Here is a 17,759-nt window from a genome sequence, read left to right on the forward strand (position 1 = left end):
ATATATATATATATATATATATATATATATATATATATATTCAGCCGAACAAACCCGTCTGTCGATCTCAATCGTCTATCTGAGACGAATCGCTTTCCCCGACTCCCGCAGCCCCTCATCATCCGCCTCCCTCGACGCGATTGAGCTCTCCCCGGAGTCCCGTTCCTCCACCCTCTCATCTCTCCCTCTGCTGCCCATGTCCCCTCTACCGCCGGCCGTCCCTTTCCCCTCCTTCTTCTGACCATCTCTCCTTCTCTGTTACCCTCCCCCACCTAGCACGGGTGCCCTACCACCTTCCCCTCCCTCTGCTACCCATCTCCGCTTCCCTCTTCCCATCCCCCTCCTCGCACGGGTGCTCTTCCACCGTCAACGTAGCGCACGACCGGCGTCTCTTTCACTTGGTAAATGCTGTAATTTTTGTTTCCTCCCCTTCCACCAAGGATTGCGCGCACATTCTTTTTTTTTTTTCACTCTTCACCGTTCTTCACAGCTGTTCTTTTTTTTCTTTGACATTGTTGCTGATAATTCATGATTTTTTCACCTTCGTCCCACATAGTTTTTGTCCTTCACTGCCTGTGGCTAAAAGGTCGTTCTTTTCTGCTAGGGCAGTTTTCTGTCTATCTATATTCTCTAAAGAATCATGTGAATTGCTTACTAGTAGTAGTAAAACTGGCAAATATTGCTGTATCTGACAAGTGTAGATCTTACCATGCTCGCTGAGTCACCAACACCTTCAAATCTTTCATTAAGCTAAAACATCAAGTGGCATGAGAAATGACTTGAAGGAACTGAATGTTCTTTTGTGCCTTTGACATCAGTTACATGCTTGAGTTGGTTGAATGTTGTTGCTTGATCTTAACTTGCTAAATCCTTTATGTTCTTTAGACAAGTGTGGATAGACCCTCCCAAATTTTGCAAGTCCAGAAGGAGCGCTCTTTCAGAAAGATATTAGAATGTCTACTGTTAATTGAGGAGGAGGATGATTAATAACATGTTGTATAAGAAGAAATATGACTGTTGCCAGCCTATGTAATGTTGAAAGATCAAAAAAGGCTTCAGGGGCATACTATTTAACAAGGCTCTTGGCATATATTTGTCCCGCTTTTTGCTGAATATATAGGGATATGAATCACAATCTGATTGGTAAATGTTCTTTATGGAAAACCTCTCATGGTTCCTATACTTCGAAATTCTAGAGAGCAGCTTTTAAGTTTTTGCGTGAAATCCATTGACTGTTATCTACACCCTAAGCATCAAGTTGGTATGCAAGTTGAATTTCCATACTTATGGACAATTTCTCTTGTTTTTCTGTTGTAGGCAACCTGCTTAAGGCTATTACTTGAACTGATAGACTGTACGCTTTTTCTGTCTGAAGTTCAAAAACAGCTGAACAGGTATGGTTTGGAAATAAACCTCAACATTCAGGCAAGTTTTGAACATTATTTTCCTCCGTTCAGAAAAACTATCTGACTCCCTTAACGTTGATTTGTATCATGAAGCTCTTCGTGTAACTAGACCTTCCATGATTTGTTTATTTGATTGACTGGATCAAGTTAATCTTAGTACCTGCTGGCTGACTTGGCCATTTGTAAATAACACTCACTTTTATTTGGAACCTTCTAAGTTCTATACTTTATCTGGGACTGTGTATACGTATTCAAATTTGATGTTTTTTCTGTCTGCATTTTAGAAGTCATCCTGCATTCTTTGTAACATTCCATGCATGATGGATGGAATTTTTTTTTATACCACTCCAGATGGATTGGCATCTTTAATGTCAATCCTTCTCAATCTGTATGTAGCCAACATCGTGACCAATTAGTCAATGATTCCATATGACATACTTTCATCTGTTTAAAGTGGCCATGTTTATTATCATATAGTAGCATCATACAAGATTCCACTCCCTTGAAAGCAATATAGTAGCATTAGCATAATGGAAAATATGTTTGCCATTGTTCTCCAAGCATACTATTATGTTCTACTGGAGTCCGATGTCTTAAATCTTCAAGTGTTTATTTCTATTACCAGCACTATTTTGTTGCGGGTGCACAAGTTTATGCATGGGTGTTATGCAAGTCATGGATTAGTTATCGAGTTCTTTCTAATCAACAGCTTCCCTTCTTGATGCGCCTGATGCACCTGTCAGCATGTAGGAACTTCTTTCCTTGTAAAACTTTCTCCAAGTTATATCCCAGAAGTCCAGAAGCGTTTTGATACTAAATCTTGGCTGTCTTTCAAGCATCCTGAAACTCTTTTCATCTGCTTTAGCACTGTTTACCTGGAAATTTGAAAGAAACAAAAAAGATTCCTTGGTGAAAAAGCCATGATTAAGCTAACTTGTTTTGGGTGGACTCTTTCCCTCTCTGGGGCACACTCACACACAGGCGCACTTGTTTGATGCACATGAGCACACTCCATATATTTAGCTTTGAAACCTCAGTTTATGAACGATTAATTTTTTGATGTGATAGCTAGCAAAAGTGCACAACCTTGTTTGAGGCGTCCAAGGTTTGAATGTCATTGGAGTCAAAATTCCAACTTGCCTGTCACGGAGAAAGGAAAAATCATTAACTAGAAGAGCCATGAGCAAAAAAGGAAGTAAAGTTAAAGAACAAGGTGGATCAAGCTCATGGAAGTTGTCTACATTAGCAGTGAATTTTAGACCAACTCTGATCACCCCATGGTAGCTGAGATCTTTCAGTACAACATTGTACGGAGCTGCTTTCACTTCCATGCTTCCTTTCTCATTGCCTTCTGTGATGATCCCTCCTAAATGTATCCTGTAATCCATTATGTTGACAGTTGCAATATAAAATTATAATATAACCTTTCATCCAACTTCCTGATGACAGACAAGGTAATAAAACTGATAGTTCTCTGTCTACGAATTCTGTATCTCTTGTACGTATGACTTTTTGCTAGAGCATGTGAAGTATTGCCTTCTTCAATCCCTTGGCAGCTTCAAGTTGACTGATAAGATTAACAGCCTTAAGAGTCTGTATCCAAGAACTTGCTGGACACTATTCTAGCAATGTTAAGAATAAGATGTGGGCTTTCAGTAGGAAATTCCTTCAGTCTTTGCGGAAGGAAATTGCTTGTCTTTTAAGAATGGACTATAAGTTTATCCATCTGTATCGTACTGTTCCTGGGAATGTCTTCATTTGGTGCAGGAGGGCTTATATTCTTATGTGCAGATGAGCCACTCTGCGAACCTAACACCTCTGTGGACATAGGAGCCCTGATGGAACAATAATTGATATGGCGATCCATTCCTGTAAGAAATGGTCAAAGAGGAGAGGGAAACAACTAGGAAAGTGGATCACAACCTTTTCTCAATGGAGAAAATTGCATTTTCTGGAGAATATATTTGGTTAAAGAGAAAAACAACTAGGAAAAGGGGATCGCAGCCCTCTCAACAGAGAGAAGAGCATCTTCTTGAGAATGTCTGGTAAGCTGTTTTGGGGCAGATTCATATAATACTAACACGCTGTTTCTAATGCCAAACGTCCCTTTAGATGATCATGCCTTTTTGTTTTGAAAATTTCAGGCCCTTTGAAACATGGATTTTAGTTTCTTGCGAGTTCTCCCTCACCGGGATATTGATGTCAACGTGGAATCATTTAACCAACCAAAAGCTAAATTAATAGGAAGAGAGGACAATTACAATGTTTCTCCAACGCAGGTCTTTGCGAAATTGTCAGCATCCATAATTCTCAAGGCAAGCTTGTGTGCATGCCCTTCATCCAAGCCTGTAATTTTGATCTTGAATTTCTCATTCCACCTTGCGGCCTTGCTTTTCACTGCGTGTAGAGTTGACAAAAGGCTGTGTTTGTAACAAAGAAGATATGCGAGTAACATTAACTGCAAACAATCACTTAAATCTTTAATCAGCACAACTCCTTGTGCTTGATTCAGCAAGGTACTTGAGAACGCTTACATTGAACAACTTTGCTTTTCCATGCCTGGTCACCATATTGGATCACAACATAAAGATCGCATGTCCCTATTAATTAAAGCCCAAAAAAGAGAGAATTAACTTTAATAAAGATAAGAACATAAAGTTATCATAAACAAATACACTCGCACTAAACCGACATTCAGAGTTAAAGGAATCATGAACACGGACAAGAGAGCAGTTGAGTGGAACTAGTGGTAGTGAATGAACTGGTAGGTGATCCATCAGAGTATATATATATATATATATGTACATTTCCTAAAAGGATCCTCATCGAGAACCTGAAGAAGAAAATGAATTTTCTGCTCGTCGATTATTTCAAATCATTTACGCACTAATAATCTTCAAGTTCACTTTCTGTATTTCAAATCATTTACGCACTAATAATCTTCAAGTTCACTTTCTGCATATTCTTATGCATCATGCATACATCTTTGTAACCTTTAAAGACGGGGAACCTGCTGATGGGCTGGGGCGCAGACGTCGATGTTGTTAAAATCGTTTTTGGATCAAACCGGCGAGCAATATGATTCAGAAAATCGGTTGAACGGAATTAGAGTCATTTGTGTGAGATCCCAGACTACGAGGACAACACGAGTCCCACAAAATTGATTGTTAAGATATTTTCTCATGGAATCTAACCGTATAGATATGATGCTCAAAATGTTTTATGGGAAATACATACTAAATTAATCATTTTTTGAGTTTAAAAATGTTTTTAAGTAAATAAAACAAAATCAATAGCTCTTAATAGCATCAAAATTTTTACTGTAGGAGAGTAAATATTTTTCATAAAGACAACATGAATTAAACATGTTCTCTATTAAATTAGTAGTTGTAATTTGTAAATATGTTACAATGTTCATATGCTGTTTAAAATGCTTTTAAACAAGAATTGAAGAGGTCTGGCTTTTGTTTTAGAATTAAGAGGCTTGGGATATACCAATTTTCATGTATGTTTGTATATAAACTTTTGGGGTTTACCAACTTTTGTGTGTGGGCGATCTTGAGCTTCAACCAATCACGACCATCTGGTTCAATGCATCAGGCGGTTGTGACGTTATGAGAGGCCCGAGGGTTTCTCTGTCCAAACTTGTTGGATGGAGAAATCCACAAATTCTATACATAGGAGGTCTGTTTTAATTTTGAGGCCGATTCTCATAGATTTTAACACCACCACATTAAACAGAGCGCCATAGGAGCTTTTGAAATATAATTTCAAACTAATTATAATAAGATCAAATTAACTGAATAGTTTCTTTTTTACTGATGAAATAATTTTGCTGGGCAATTTGAGGGCGATGCTTTGGGTTTGTAAGTCCATGAACATTGAATCAACTATACCAAAAACGATAACGCAGATCTGTGAGGGGGAGAGAGAGAGAGAGAGAGAGAGAGAGTACCCAGAAAATGTGGTTTCTTCAAGCCTTCAGCATCAACGAGAAGCACCTCTAAAACTCCACCGTGCAGTTCCATTGTAGCGGAAAGATTGAGAGGGAGAGGGAAACAGAGAGGCCCATTTATTAATACCCAGCTTCTTAATGCGCAGGGAAACGGCAATGTGAGTTACGAGCTTCATAAAAGCATGCGTTCAACAATTTCACACGGCTGTGCCAACCGCCAGCACAAGAGCGTCTCGGTCGTCCCAAGCCGAGTCAGTGACTGAGCCACTTTTCCGAGTCAGTGTGACTACTGCCGGAAGACACGGCCGCCAATGCCATTGACTGGTTGACTCAGGACACACACTGATACGGTCAATTCGACCGATCCTCCCCTCTTTTGTGTTAGAACTGCAACTACCGATACGTCTCGGAAGTGACGAGTCTGCAATGTAATTACGAAAAGTGAAGTCCGTTGGAACTCCCACCGACATGAATTTTGCGGTTTCAACTTTAACTGCCCCCTAAACGACTGTAAATTTTGCGACACTAAAAGCTGTTTTCAATGTTGCATTCCATGGCTAAAAATTATGATCAATCAAACTGCTGCCACCAAATTGCACCATTTGTGATGGTTTTTAGCGTCGCAAAATATAGAAAAACATCCGGTCATAAAGATTGGTTGGCTCATTTTAATTTCAATAAGTGGTATCAACTATCAAAGCCATGTTGAAGAGAATATACAGTGGTGTTGGCAAATAACTCTGTAGCTGATCTTTGTCAACTTCAAGTGTTAATTTTTTATGCCAAGGCTATGATTTTTTGGAGACTAAAAATAAAGACTCAGTTTGCCTCACAAGAGACCTGTGAGATCGTCCAAAGCAGTTATGAAGAAAACGCAAATGATGTGATTCTTGATGGACATCAGGGAAACTTGAAAAATATTCAAGAGTAACAAGAAAAAAGACACAATTGCACTTTTATATATCTCCATCTAGCTTGAGGTAAGTGACGCAATCTCTCCATGGGTTATAAATGCAACTTCATCCTAGAATATATTAAAAAATGAATTCTAAAACTCCAAAAAGTTCTTTGTTAAAAGTTTGCTGCAGAAGTAGAATTAAAGAGTGTTTATCAACAGTTCTTTTTTAGATCACACGAGTTATGACAATAAAATTAAAGAAAAAAAATAGTTGAAAGAATTTTCAAATGTTTGCTGCAGATGTAGATTTTCAAAAGTTTGCTGCAGATGTAGAATTATGTCTTGGCTGCTTTCATAAAAAAACTAAAAGATTTATCAACTCTATCATTACAAGAATTGACGAGGGCACTTGAAGCACATGAGAAGTGGGTTGCATGGATTGATTGAGCATGCATTCCAAGCAAGACTTGATGTTGATAAAGAAAAAAATATATCCGACAAAGAATATCAATTTCCAAAAGGAAGAAAACAAAGGCTCACAAAAGGTCGCAATAAATGGAAAAGTCATGCACAATGAAGAGAACATAAGTAATGAGAAAAATACTATCATGTATGCAAAAGATTTTGGGCGTGAGTATGAAGAATGTAGGTTCAGATGCGCGAGATGCCAAATACCAAAGTCACTATCTATCATTATAAGAATTGACATGATCTCCTGAGGCACCTGAGAAGCAGATTGCATGGATTGAGCCTCGAAAAAATTGAACATGAATTATGAGCAAGATTTGACATTGATAAACAAAAAAAATATCTGAGTATCAATTTCCAAAAGGAAGAAATCAAAGGTTTACGAAAGTTGCGATAATGGGAAAAGTTGTTCTACAATGAAAACAATATAGTAACTAAAAAAAAAACTGTGTATGCCAAAAATCTAGGTATGAGTCTTAAAAATGTAAATTAAGATCCACAAGATGTTGAATACCAAATCACTCTAAAAGTGACTACTGGTTTTAAGAAAAGTATGAAACCAATTTCTCAAAAAATGAAGAAGACAAAGATTAATTGTTTTCTCTTGCATGTATGATGAGCATAGCAAATTGATATGCGGTACGAAGAGAACAATTGTGGAAGCCCCATGACTAGAATTAAAAAAATGGCTTGTCAAACTAGCACTATTGTTAATATAATAAGCGATGAAAAATCTAAAAGTGATTTTGAATTTCATTATTTCATATCTTTTTTTGCAATTACAAATTAATGGAAATGTTAAAATATTTGTAATTAGTTTTAGAGTTAATATGCAAAATATATTATGTAGGGGCCATTGATGTGTGTGTAAATGGGAGATTAAATTGAGTAACTTCTTGAAAAAGCTTTAGGAAATTCAACGAATTGGATCCATTAATTTGAAAATATATTTTAATTGGAAAAATAAATGTGTACTTTTGTCAAACACAAATAAAGCTATAAAACAAGAACGTTGGAAAAAAAAAGTTCTAGCTAGACTGGCACAACATTTGAATTATAATTATATCCAAATAGTAGAAAAGTAACCAATAATAATTATTAAAGTAAACGTTCTCCCACTTTCAACCGGAGAGCTTCCCGTTAATATAGCTTTCCTTGAGATTCTGCAATGCTTTCAGCATCCCATCTTCATCCTGGTTTGAGTATTTCAAGCACATATAATTAAGCCTCTGCAAGAGTCGGTAAGCCAACCAAATTGGATGATATTGTATGCACTTATCTTCCATTCTCAAAGTTTCCTGTCAAATTGGCGGCTGTAGTTTGTAAATAAATTTCATAAATTAAAGTTGCATCTGAGTTCGAAATTTCTGAATACTTGTCGGAATTGAAACCAGATTCCATTTTGTGCTCTGCAACACCAAATTGCACTGGAACTGCCTATAATTCAGAATCTCGGACGAACCCTGGGATACAGAAACACCTCTAATTTACATTTCAAGTCAGGAAATACCATGCAATGGAATCCAATTCCACAAAATTCTCTTACTGAGAACTAGTCAGCTAATGTAGGAATTGGACCCAAACCAAGCTTGCTAAATCCTCCAAAAGCTGTCAAATGGATACATCAATAGTGGGATAGTACTCCTGAAGGCCTGTTGCGTATTGACCTTGTTTCCATGGAAAGGTTAATTCACATCCCACCAGACTCCAAAGGGAAAATGGAGGACTCTTTAGCCAATCTGGTGCTAAGGCGGAAATGGGAAACGATCTGATACTGATAAAACACGGTATTCTGAATATCTAAATCAGAAGCTATTCCTGGGAACAAGTAAAGAGGCAACGATCAATTGAATGGTGAGGATAAAAGAAACAAATATAAGGATAATGGAATGGAGAAATCCATATCATATCCGAAAATCATATAAGGATTTATGAGGAGTTGCGGCATTAAGCCCAGTCTATCAGAAATAATATCTGAACACAAAGATACACATCCACTTGCCGAAACATAGAGTTGCGGGACAAAACCCAAGTCTCTATGAACACAGATTTATACTAACAAGACTCCAACTTGCAGGTACTGAAGAATGAGGTCCTTAACCTCAAAGAGAAAGTGGAAGTATTAAAAACACAAATAACTAAACTTATGTCCTTTGTGAGAGATGTACAAAAACAACTGAAGAAGGATCAGACCCAGATCCAGACAGAATCTAAAAAGGACCAGTCCCAAACCCAAATAGAAGGAGCCCAGACCCAGAGGAAAATCCGCCCGCACAAACAAAAAATCAAACTAAACCCATATTCTTCAAAAACCATAACCTGAATGCTTGGTTTTATATGAGATTTTCTGTTCTAGATCTGGTTTCTTGATTCAAAACGGATGGTTAATTGGACCTGTTTATTCAGCTCAGTGATTGGTTTCACATGAAATTTCCTAATCAAAACCGGGTCACTTTGAAACCTTGCAGTTCTTTGGACCTGCTTATTTCACATGGGATACGGATCCTAATTTATTGGATAAAGGTTTTGTAAACGCATTAAATCAATGAAATATTCGAATACGAACATCCTTCTTAATCCTGTAGTTGAGGAAATATATTTATTTTTAAAAAATTTCCAGCGTAACAAAATGCAGATTTTTTTTTTGACCGTTAAGGGCCAGTTTGATGGCATGGAAGAATTTAACGTGGTAAATTTACCATGGTAAATTTTTCTAGAAGGCAAACAAAAAAAAAGAAAAAGAAGCAAGAAAAGAAAAAAGAAAATCAATGACAAAAGAAAGCAAGACAAAAAAAAGTGCCTTCCAAGGGATCAAGGACATGAAGGCTGAAGTCTCTAGCATTGATTGTAGATCCTTTGTGGGCGAATGATTCAAAGTTAATATCCGCTCCTTTTCTTTGGTTTCCTATGAAGCTGAGAACAATTTCTTTATTCTCATACCTTGAAAATGGAAAGAAATCCCTTCATGAGATTTGATAGCATCGGTGCGATTCCAAATCCTAATACTTCATCGAATACTTTAGGTAAAAGAAGGTTATGTCTTTTGCACACAACATGCACTAAAAGCCTATGGTGAAAAAATTTGAAAAGAATAAGCCATTTCAAAGTTCAATTCTTTGCAAAGAAAACTTGACGTCTTTTGCTGTATTCCTAATTGGTGAGTATACGAGGCAATACTATTTTAGTTGAGGTTTGGTCCTATTGTTGAATGTCAACCTGGTTTAGAGTCCTTAGACTTTGAGACCCATGTTCAATATTTATTTATGGTCATGCTTAGTTTGAGTCCGTTTTATGAAGTGCGTAAGTTGGTCAGAGTACTTATTGTGTATACTCTAGCATAGTAGGGACATGGGTTAAAGTAGTGTTGTGGTTCCATGCTTGTTTGAATCTTAATTATAGTAGTTCTTGTTTGATTGTTAATTGTCGTGTTCTTTTCATTGAGCATTTGATTCTGTTTAAAACCATGTAGCTAAGTTGCACATGTCCTAGCTATACCGAGGTATGGTTCAGAAGAACTGTGAATGTTGGAGTTGTTAAACCTTGGTATTGATTTAATGTGTTTGTTGGTCTTCACTAGGACTGTCCGAAGTTAGAGCATATGCTTATTGATTGTATTTTTTAAGGCCTGAACCAAGTTAGTTAGCTGAATTATTTTTTCATCACTTGTTCACTGAACTTATGTATGTATTTATGTTCTTAAGGTGTTGCTGGTTTTGATAGTCTGGTTTTTAGTTTAAGATAGTTCAGATTTTTTATTGATCTGAGTATTATACTTTGCCAAGTTGAATTGTCTAATAGTGCTTTTGATCGGTTTGGTTTCAAATTTTATAGAAAGTTAGTTTCTAAACCATCATGAAGCATCTCTTGTTTGAACTTTGCCTGAAGAGAATTTCTTTTCTGTTTGCCTTTTTTGGGGTGTGTACTAAGTGCTCAGTTACTGTTTATCACTTTATTGTTCTTGGGTAATAGGTTAGTCCTGTTGATGGAATAACATTGGGAGTTGCAAGATCCTGGTGATATGATTGAGCAAGTGAAGGGATTTTCCTATTCTGCTTCTTCTCTTCTTGGCACAAATCTTTGCTTTCCTCTTCTGGCTGCTGATGATGAATATGGAAAACATAATACTGCGGAAAACCGATAGAGTGCTAGTCCAGAAAAAAAAAATCATGGTGGCAGATCTCACTGGCATCACCTAGAGTTCGTGGTCTTGATGTACTGAGGTAGTCTTATATTTATATGTTTCTTGTAGTTGCTAGCTACATTTTGCTAGTAAGAGAACTTATTGGAACTATAGGCACCACAGCAACGATATCAGTGGCACATTTTCATGAACTGATAAAGGATCTTAAATAAATAAAAAGTTGGTTGTTGATACATGACACGTATGTTAAAGTGGTTGTCCCTAGTTCTTGGGAGTTGAAAGTGGCCAGGCTGGTTTTGTCTTGAGAATGAGGCCTAAGGTTGGCTTTAGTGGGAGTTAGTAAACTATGTCTAGTAAGGGTAAACCCCTACATTTGAATGCATAAAAGAAAACGTGGACTATGTTTTATGCAATGGTACATGCGAGTGTGAGTACGAGCTTTTGCCCAGTGGTTGGTTCCGTCCCGGGAGGTAGTGGTGTGCATAAGCTTATTGTAGTCGCACACTCCTCTGTCTGTACTGGACGGCCCATAGGGTATTGGGCGGCACAAGGGCCCGGGATTTTGTTATGCTTTTGGTTGGAGAGCGAAGCGTCTCCTAGTCCCTCAACCCAAGTGCCTAAAGGGGCCGATCTACCACTTCGGATAATGCCGGTGGTTGGACCCTACTGCTGCAGTGGCGATCTGAGATATCTCAGGAGGCTTCACTGCAGGTTACCCTCGATCTATTTGGATCGCCTAGTGAAGACATGTGTTGTATTACCTGTGAGTTGTGCCCACAGGGTTTTCTATTATTTGCTCGTCACGATGACCATGATCATTGTTAATGGACCACTGTTGTAACTTCGCAACATATGAAAGTCATGTATACATCGCTGATGGTAATACGAAATAACCATAAGGTGGATTGATGACTTATAGATGTCGACCATAAAGTCCTCATATGGATTTTGTTTGACATGATTAGATACTTATTTTGTCGGACCATGTTCCACTCATGGCTGGATGTTACCATACTCAGAGGAAATCTGACCCTTCTTTCTATCTCTACAGGTAGTTCTTGAAAGATCGTGGCTACTGGATTGACATCCTCAACCTTTGTGATGGACCAGCATTGTCAATCTGGACACTGGGCTTTGTGGATATTTTAGTTGTTTGAGTCTAAATGTCTTGGTGTGGGATCAAATAAGGGCGTCTTTTAAAACAATGTTGGTATTTGATTTGCTTATATTTTTGTCATTACTCAAGTTTGCATATAGTAGAACTCAATGTTTGCTTCTGCTATTATATAAACAAAAAAAATTGTGTCAAAAACTTGAGCCGTGACACTGTTATTCCAAGAAATGGCCAACAAGCTGATTAGAGAAACCACATAGATTAAATGTTCAGTATGGTGAAATACCTAAACAGTCTCTCTCTCTCCATTCTCTATGTGTGTGTGTGTGTGTGTCTCTCTCTCTCTCTCTCTCTATATATATATATATATATATAGATAGATAGATATATATATATATATATATGTATATGTGTGTGTAAAAACATAAAGGATATATAAATATGTATATATTCCTTGTACATAAACTAATGTTAATATTTCGTGAATGTTAATAGTTTTCTGCTTCCTAGGATAAATTCTCCTGCTCCTCACTCATAAAAAGAGAACCAGCAGGTTGGTGAAGCATAACCTGAGTATAATATGTCATGGCAAATAGCCATAACAAGCTGTATCATTCTCATAAACTTTTGCAAGGAACTCAATTCAGCTTTTTTTAGTATATACAAGCACCAGCCAGAAACTATGGGATTCACATACAATAACTATCTCCTTGGTCCATGTAGTTCAGCACAACTTTTTTATTGCAAAAGAAGTATGCTGAAAACATTGCATGATTTACTAATAACATAAAAATGTGCACCTAATATATCAAGTCCAAAATGGAAAAATACCTTGTCCAATAGTCTAGCTGTTGTTTGTGGAGGCGGACATTTCACACCAAACTTTTCACAAGCATCAACTATATATCTATTAGCTGCTTCACTGATGAGGTCCTTCGGAATGTTAAGGTTGGCCTCTGCCTCCAGTCCTTCAATCATATCAATCCTTCTGAAGTTTACAGAAACACAAAGAAATGAATATCCCAGAACTAAGAAGTGCTTGCAGGTAATTAAATTCTGCAAATTCAAGAATCTGCAAAGCTTACGTGAGAGGGGAGAAAAATCTATCTCTATAGGATCATTGTCGTTAACCATTTGAATGGTATTTGACTTTGTAACCCCCTGCTATTTTCTTGATCATTCCTGTGATATATAAACCCAAAGAATGAAAACAGCAAATATAAAATACAATACGTTATAAAAATCAGTGCAATCAGACATTCCCAGAATAGGAGTTACCAGACAGCATTTGCTCAGTTAACTCCATTAGATCTTGATAGTTTGCATATGCCATGTAAAACTCACACGTGGTAAATTCTGGATTATGAGTCAAATCTATTCCTTCATTTTTGAATTTTTTGTCAATTTCATAGACATGATCAAGTCCACCAACAATTAACTGTCAGATCAGCACGTGGAATTGCTTCAAGAAATTTTTTCCAGCTACCCAAACACCATAGTACCCTGAGAAATCATACCATGTAAATGTAAGAAACTCTAAGCTTTTGTCCGGCCAAAGCAACACATGGTCAAAACATCAACTTTCCTGTCTAGCAATCAGAGTTTGTCGTCATGGATGAGCAACTGATTCCTTGAAATTCATAGAATTAGCCACGTGGTTAAAGCACTGTTATGTTCAAATCCTTTTCTATGTCTTGCTGCTTATCTTCAGTTGTCTTCTTTCTATATAGTCGCCCTAATAACCTACGAGCTTTTCCTTTCTTTCCTGGTTTTGCAAATGCATCAGCAATGAATGAAAGGGCAATTCCATCAATAACACAGCCACCTGAATTTGCCTCTTTCAACAATTTCTCCACCTCTGCCCTGTTTTGTTGTTTGCACCATCCACAGATCAATATGCTGTATGTTGATGAATTAGGAGAGACACCTCTCCCTTGCATTTCATTGAAGAATTCCTTAGCCTGATTCATCATGCCTGCCTTAGCAAAGAGACTAACGATTATATTGTATGTACTAACTTTTGGAATGAAGCCATGGCCGACCATTTCACAGTAAAACTTAAGAGTTTTCCGTGTATTACTCATCTTTCCATGGCCTCTGATAAGAACATCATAAGTACCAGAACTCGGTTTTAAACCACTCTGGAACAGCTTATCCATTAATTTGTCTGCTTCTTTCATCAAACCTGCAGTTGAGAATCCAGACAGTAAGATGTCATATGTCATAATATTGGCGACAATTCCTGCAACTTGCATCTGTGAATATAAAGAAACCGCATTCTTTAAATGACCATTCTTGCAATATCCATGAATAAGGGAATTGTATGTAACTATATCAGCTGAAATACCCTCCTTTTTCATCTTCTTTAACAACCAGGTAGCCTTCCGTGTCATCCCATGCATGCATAAGATATTAATGAGTGTATTGTAAGCTGTTAAGTCCACTACAAATCCCAGTGCAATCAAATGCCTGTGCATTTGTAAAACTGACTCTACCCCTTCCTTTTTCAAGGAGGCATGAAGTAACACTCTGTGGATGGAGGAATTTGGATGATAACCCACCATAATCATTTCATTGAACAAATCTACTGCTCTATGGACCTCCCCACTCTCACAGAGTCCCTGTATCAGCAAAGCATAGGTTACATGACTTGGCATTGCTGTGTTGCTCTTCATTTCATCAAACAGCTCAACGGCCACTTTCCAGTTTCCTGACTTGCAGCATCCAGATATCATAGTGTTATAAGTAAACAGGTCCGGACCTAAACCCAACTTCTTCATTTCATTGAAAAATGTTTGGGCTTCCATAGGCCTCCCTAGCTTGAAGAGGCCATTGATGAATACATTATAAGCAACAACATCAGGCTTCAAGCTTCTTTGGATCATCTCTTCACCAATTTTTAGGGCAGCAGATAGTTTCCCTGCTTTGAATAGTCCATCCATCAGAGAGGTGTAGTTTACTTGATCGGGACTAATTCCTCCCTGCATCATGCTTTTAAACAATCTTTCAGCATCCTCTATTTCTCCACTCTTTCTTAGTCCATTGACAAGAATATCAAGTGTAAACTTATTTGGTTTCACACCATACTTGAACATTTCTTCATAAAAATCAAAGGCAGTTGTTTTCATTCCCAGCTTGAAACAGCCATCAATGAGTGTCGTGTAAGTTATTACATTGGGAGCAGCATCTAGTTCTTGCATTTTATTCAGAACTTCCACAGCTTGACCAAGCATGCCTTTTCTGATATAGCCATTAATAACAGAAGAGTAAACGACAACATTTGGATGTAAAGATTTCATCTCCATTTCCTCCAACAAAAACTTGGCACGACTCATGTCCCTTATCCTGCAACACCCATTAATCAAGACTGAGTAACTAACATGGTTGGGAGTCAGAGAATGTCCCATCATGGTTTGAGACATTTTTTCTGCTTCAGTCTGCATTCCCAACTTAACCAACCCATCCATCATAACCGTGTGTAATATGTGGTCGATTGCAATTCCTCTAACCACCATTTGACCCTGAAGAACAAATGGCTCTATAGTATTCCCAGACTTAAATAGTGAATCTATAATGGTGCAGTATGCTACATGATTAGGGACAGAGCCCACGCTCTCCATTTCATGGAACAGCATTTTTGCTTCAGCGACTTTACCACTTTTGCAGAGGCCATTAATTAATGAGCAGTATGTTATTATATCAGGAAGAATCCCATTCTTAACCATCTCTTCATACAATGAAAATGCTTCCTTCACTTCCCCTAGTTTACAGCAAGCGCTTATTAGTGTTGTATATGTAACAAGATTAGGTTGAAGCTCGGAGTGAGTATTCTCTCCTGCACATTCGAAAGATGGGTCCTCTGTCAACAAGTCAATATTTCGATCACTCTTAAGACCAACTGCAACTTCATCCAGTGGATTCACAGCATCCCTAAGTTCACTTACCAGTTCCTTAGCCTTTTCAAGGTCTCGAATTCTACAGAACCCGTTTATCAGAGAATTATAACTCACAATATCAGGCAATATACTTCCCTTCTTCATACTACTTTGCAGCTCGACTGCGCTGCTCATGGATCCTAGTTTGCACCGTCCATCGATCAATATGTTGTACCCAACAATATCTCTATCGATTCCACCAGTCAACATTTCTTCCATCAATATTTCTGCATCATGCAGCGACCCTTTCAAGAGAAACCCCTTGATCAAAGTATTAAAACTAACCACATCGAACTCCAAACCCTTCTTAACCATTTCAGATAACAATCCATATGATTTTTCAACCATTCCTCTCTTGCAGAGGCCCCAAATTACAGTGTTGTAACTAACAACGTCAGAGTTAGCATCTCTAAGCATTTTTATCGCCGATTCGAGATCACCCACTTTACAAAACGCATGGATCGTGATATTGTGAGCAAGAAGATGAGGCCTAATCCCAAAATTTACCATCTGCAAATACAGAATCCGAACCTGATCGACGAGGCCTAGTGTGTTGAACTTGTGGAGCAAGCCGGTGCACGTGTACGGATCAGGAATGATACCATGGCTAATCATTACGTCTAGCACTTGCGATGCTTCTGAGAACCTCCTAGAATCCAGAAGTGAATCGATCAAGGTGGAGAAGAGAACAAACGTAGGGTACCGGAGAGGATTGAAGGTGTCCAGAAGGAACCAACAGAAACCGATGACGGAATGAAGATGGGTGTTCTGGGCATCGATTCTAGACATGCTCCTTATGGCATCATGGGTCTTCTTGAACAGGTCGAGGGAGGAGTAGCTTGTAGGTGGCGAAGTATGGTGGTGGGCAGGATGAGAAGGGAGAAACCACTTGAAATTGGTGGAAGGATTTGGTTTCTCTGAAAGATGTCTCAGGTAGCAAGAGATGGAAGAATGGTAGAGAGGAAAGGCGTTTCTGGGAAGTCTTCTGCTACGTCCGAGGAAGAACATAACTCCGACGTCCGCTTACGTCCGCTTTCCCTGTTATCTCGTCTCTTCGGATGTGGCCGCTACTTCACAGGAAGTATTCCAGGCGATGCTTCCACCGGTGAAGAATGAAAACCCACTCTCTTCCGGAAAATCATTTCGGCGACCTCCCCAGTGGGATGGATATCGTGGACTGCCTCCGAGAAACCAGGGAATGCAGTTCACCAAGGAATGGAGGCTAAAAAATGGCATAATCACAAAAAAGGAAGCAAAAAATTCATGAAGGGCGAATCGCCGATACCCCATCCCACCGCCTGACGGCTGACTCTCCGGCGTCGGGCAGTTTTTTTTTTTTTTTTTTTTTAATGAAAGAACGGGCCGTTCAGATGGACGGCCCAAACCAGCCGACCAGTCCGCTCGGCTGGTATGTGGCGTGAGGAAAGACACCCTTTATATATATATATATATATGAAACTGATCTAGTCCGGATATAAAATGAGACAAAATCTGCTGCATCTGAATCCGAATAAAGATCAAGTTCGGATGAGATGCCATGGCTTTTATATTTATTTTTTGGCTGCCAGTTTGTAAAAAGAATGCCGCTTTTTTTTGTTTCCAACGGCCAGTCAAAATGGTGGTTTTGCCCCTTTTCCAATAAAACTGGTGTTTTATTTAAGTGATTACAAGATTTCAAGTCAATGACTTTTAACAAGGATTTAAAATCTTTTATTTGAAGAAAGAATTACATTAAATGTCAGACCACTGGAACTCTAGACGTGTTAAAGATTTTAATCATAAATATTATAGACCAAAAAATCTTGGGCCTATCCCATATCACGTTTGCTATTTCTTTGATCA

General features: G+C 38.2%; 2 protein-coding genes and 1 long non-coding RNA gene across 3 annotated transcripts; 1 reads left to right on the forward strand and 2 right to left on the reverse strand.

Annotated features, from left to right (window-relative positions):
* The first annotated feature begins 63 nt into the window (after positions 1-63).
* Positions 64-3,675, forward strand: LOC116266814 (uncharacterized). The gene is made up of 4 exons (XR_004175435.2): positions 64-401; positions 1,318-1,394; positions 2,475-3,451; positions 3,551-3,675. It is a non-coding gene; the product is annotated as an uncharacterized LOC116266814 (long non-coding RNA).
* On the reverse strand, positions 1,391-5,476 carry LOC116266812 (elicitor-responsive protein 1-like). The gene is made up of 4 exons (XM_050081211.1): positions 5,362-5,476; positions 3,941-4,006; positions 3,668-3,803; positions 1,391-2,783 (listed from the first exon to the last, which is right to left on the reverse strand). The coding sequence occupies exons 1-4, from the start codon at positions 5,432-5,434 to the stop codon at positions 2,426-2,428; spliced, it is 633 nt and encodes a 210-aa protein (XP_049937168.1). The 5' UTR covers positions 5,435-5,476; the 3' UTR covers positions 1,391-2,425.
* Positions 5,477-8,046: 2,570 nt separating this feature from the next.
* Positions 8,047-17,307, reverse strand: LOC116266862 (pentatricopeptide repeat-containing protein At5g14770, mitochondrial). Its single transcript, XM_031648300.2, has 4 exons — positions 13,261-17,307; positions 13,068-13,164; positions 12,814-12,970; positions 8,047-8,545 (listed from the first exon to the last, which is right to left on the reverse strand). The coding sequence occupies exon 1, from the start codon at positions 16,923-16,925 to the stop codon at positions 13,641-13,643; it is 3,285 nt and encodes a 1,094-aa protein (XP_031504160.1). The 5' UTR covers positions 16,926-17,307; the 3' UTR covers positions 8,047-8,545; positions 12,814-12,970; positions 13,068-13,164; positions 13,261-13,640.
* Positions 17,308-17,759: the final 452 nt, after the last annotated feature.

This window comes from Nymphaea colorata, chromosome 13 (genome assembly GCF_008831285.2).
Source record: "Nymphaea colorata isolate Beijing-Zhang1983 chromosome 13, ASM883128v2, whole genome shotgun sequence".
Lineage (NCBI taxonomy): Eukaryota > Viridiplantae > Streptophyta > Magnoliopsida > Nymphaeales > Nymphaeaceae > Nymphaea > Nymphaea colorata.

What these genes read in the sequence shown, in the direction of transcription:
- LOC116266812 (XM_050081211.1), bottom strand. Translation starts at nt 5,434, where the DNA reads ATGGAACTGCACGGTGGAGTTTTAGAGGTGCTTCTCGTTGATGCTGAA. An exon ending in GAAGAAACCACATTTTCTGG is followed by an intron (nt 4,007 to 5,361) that starts GTACTCTCTCTC and finishes TTTAATTAATAG; the next exon opens with GGACATGCGATCTTTATGTT. An exon ending in GAAAAGCAAAGTTGTTCAAT is followed by an intron (nt 3,804 to 3,940) that starts GTAAGCGTTCTC and finishes CTCTACACGCAG; the next exon opens with TGAAAAGCAAGGCCGCAAGG.
- LOC116266862 (XM_031648300.2), bottom strand. Translation starts at nt 16,925, where the DNA reads ATGTTCTTCCTCGGACGTAGCAGAAGACTTCCCAGAAACGCCTTTCCT.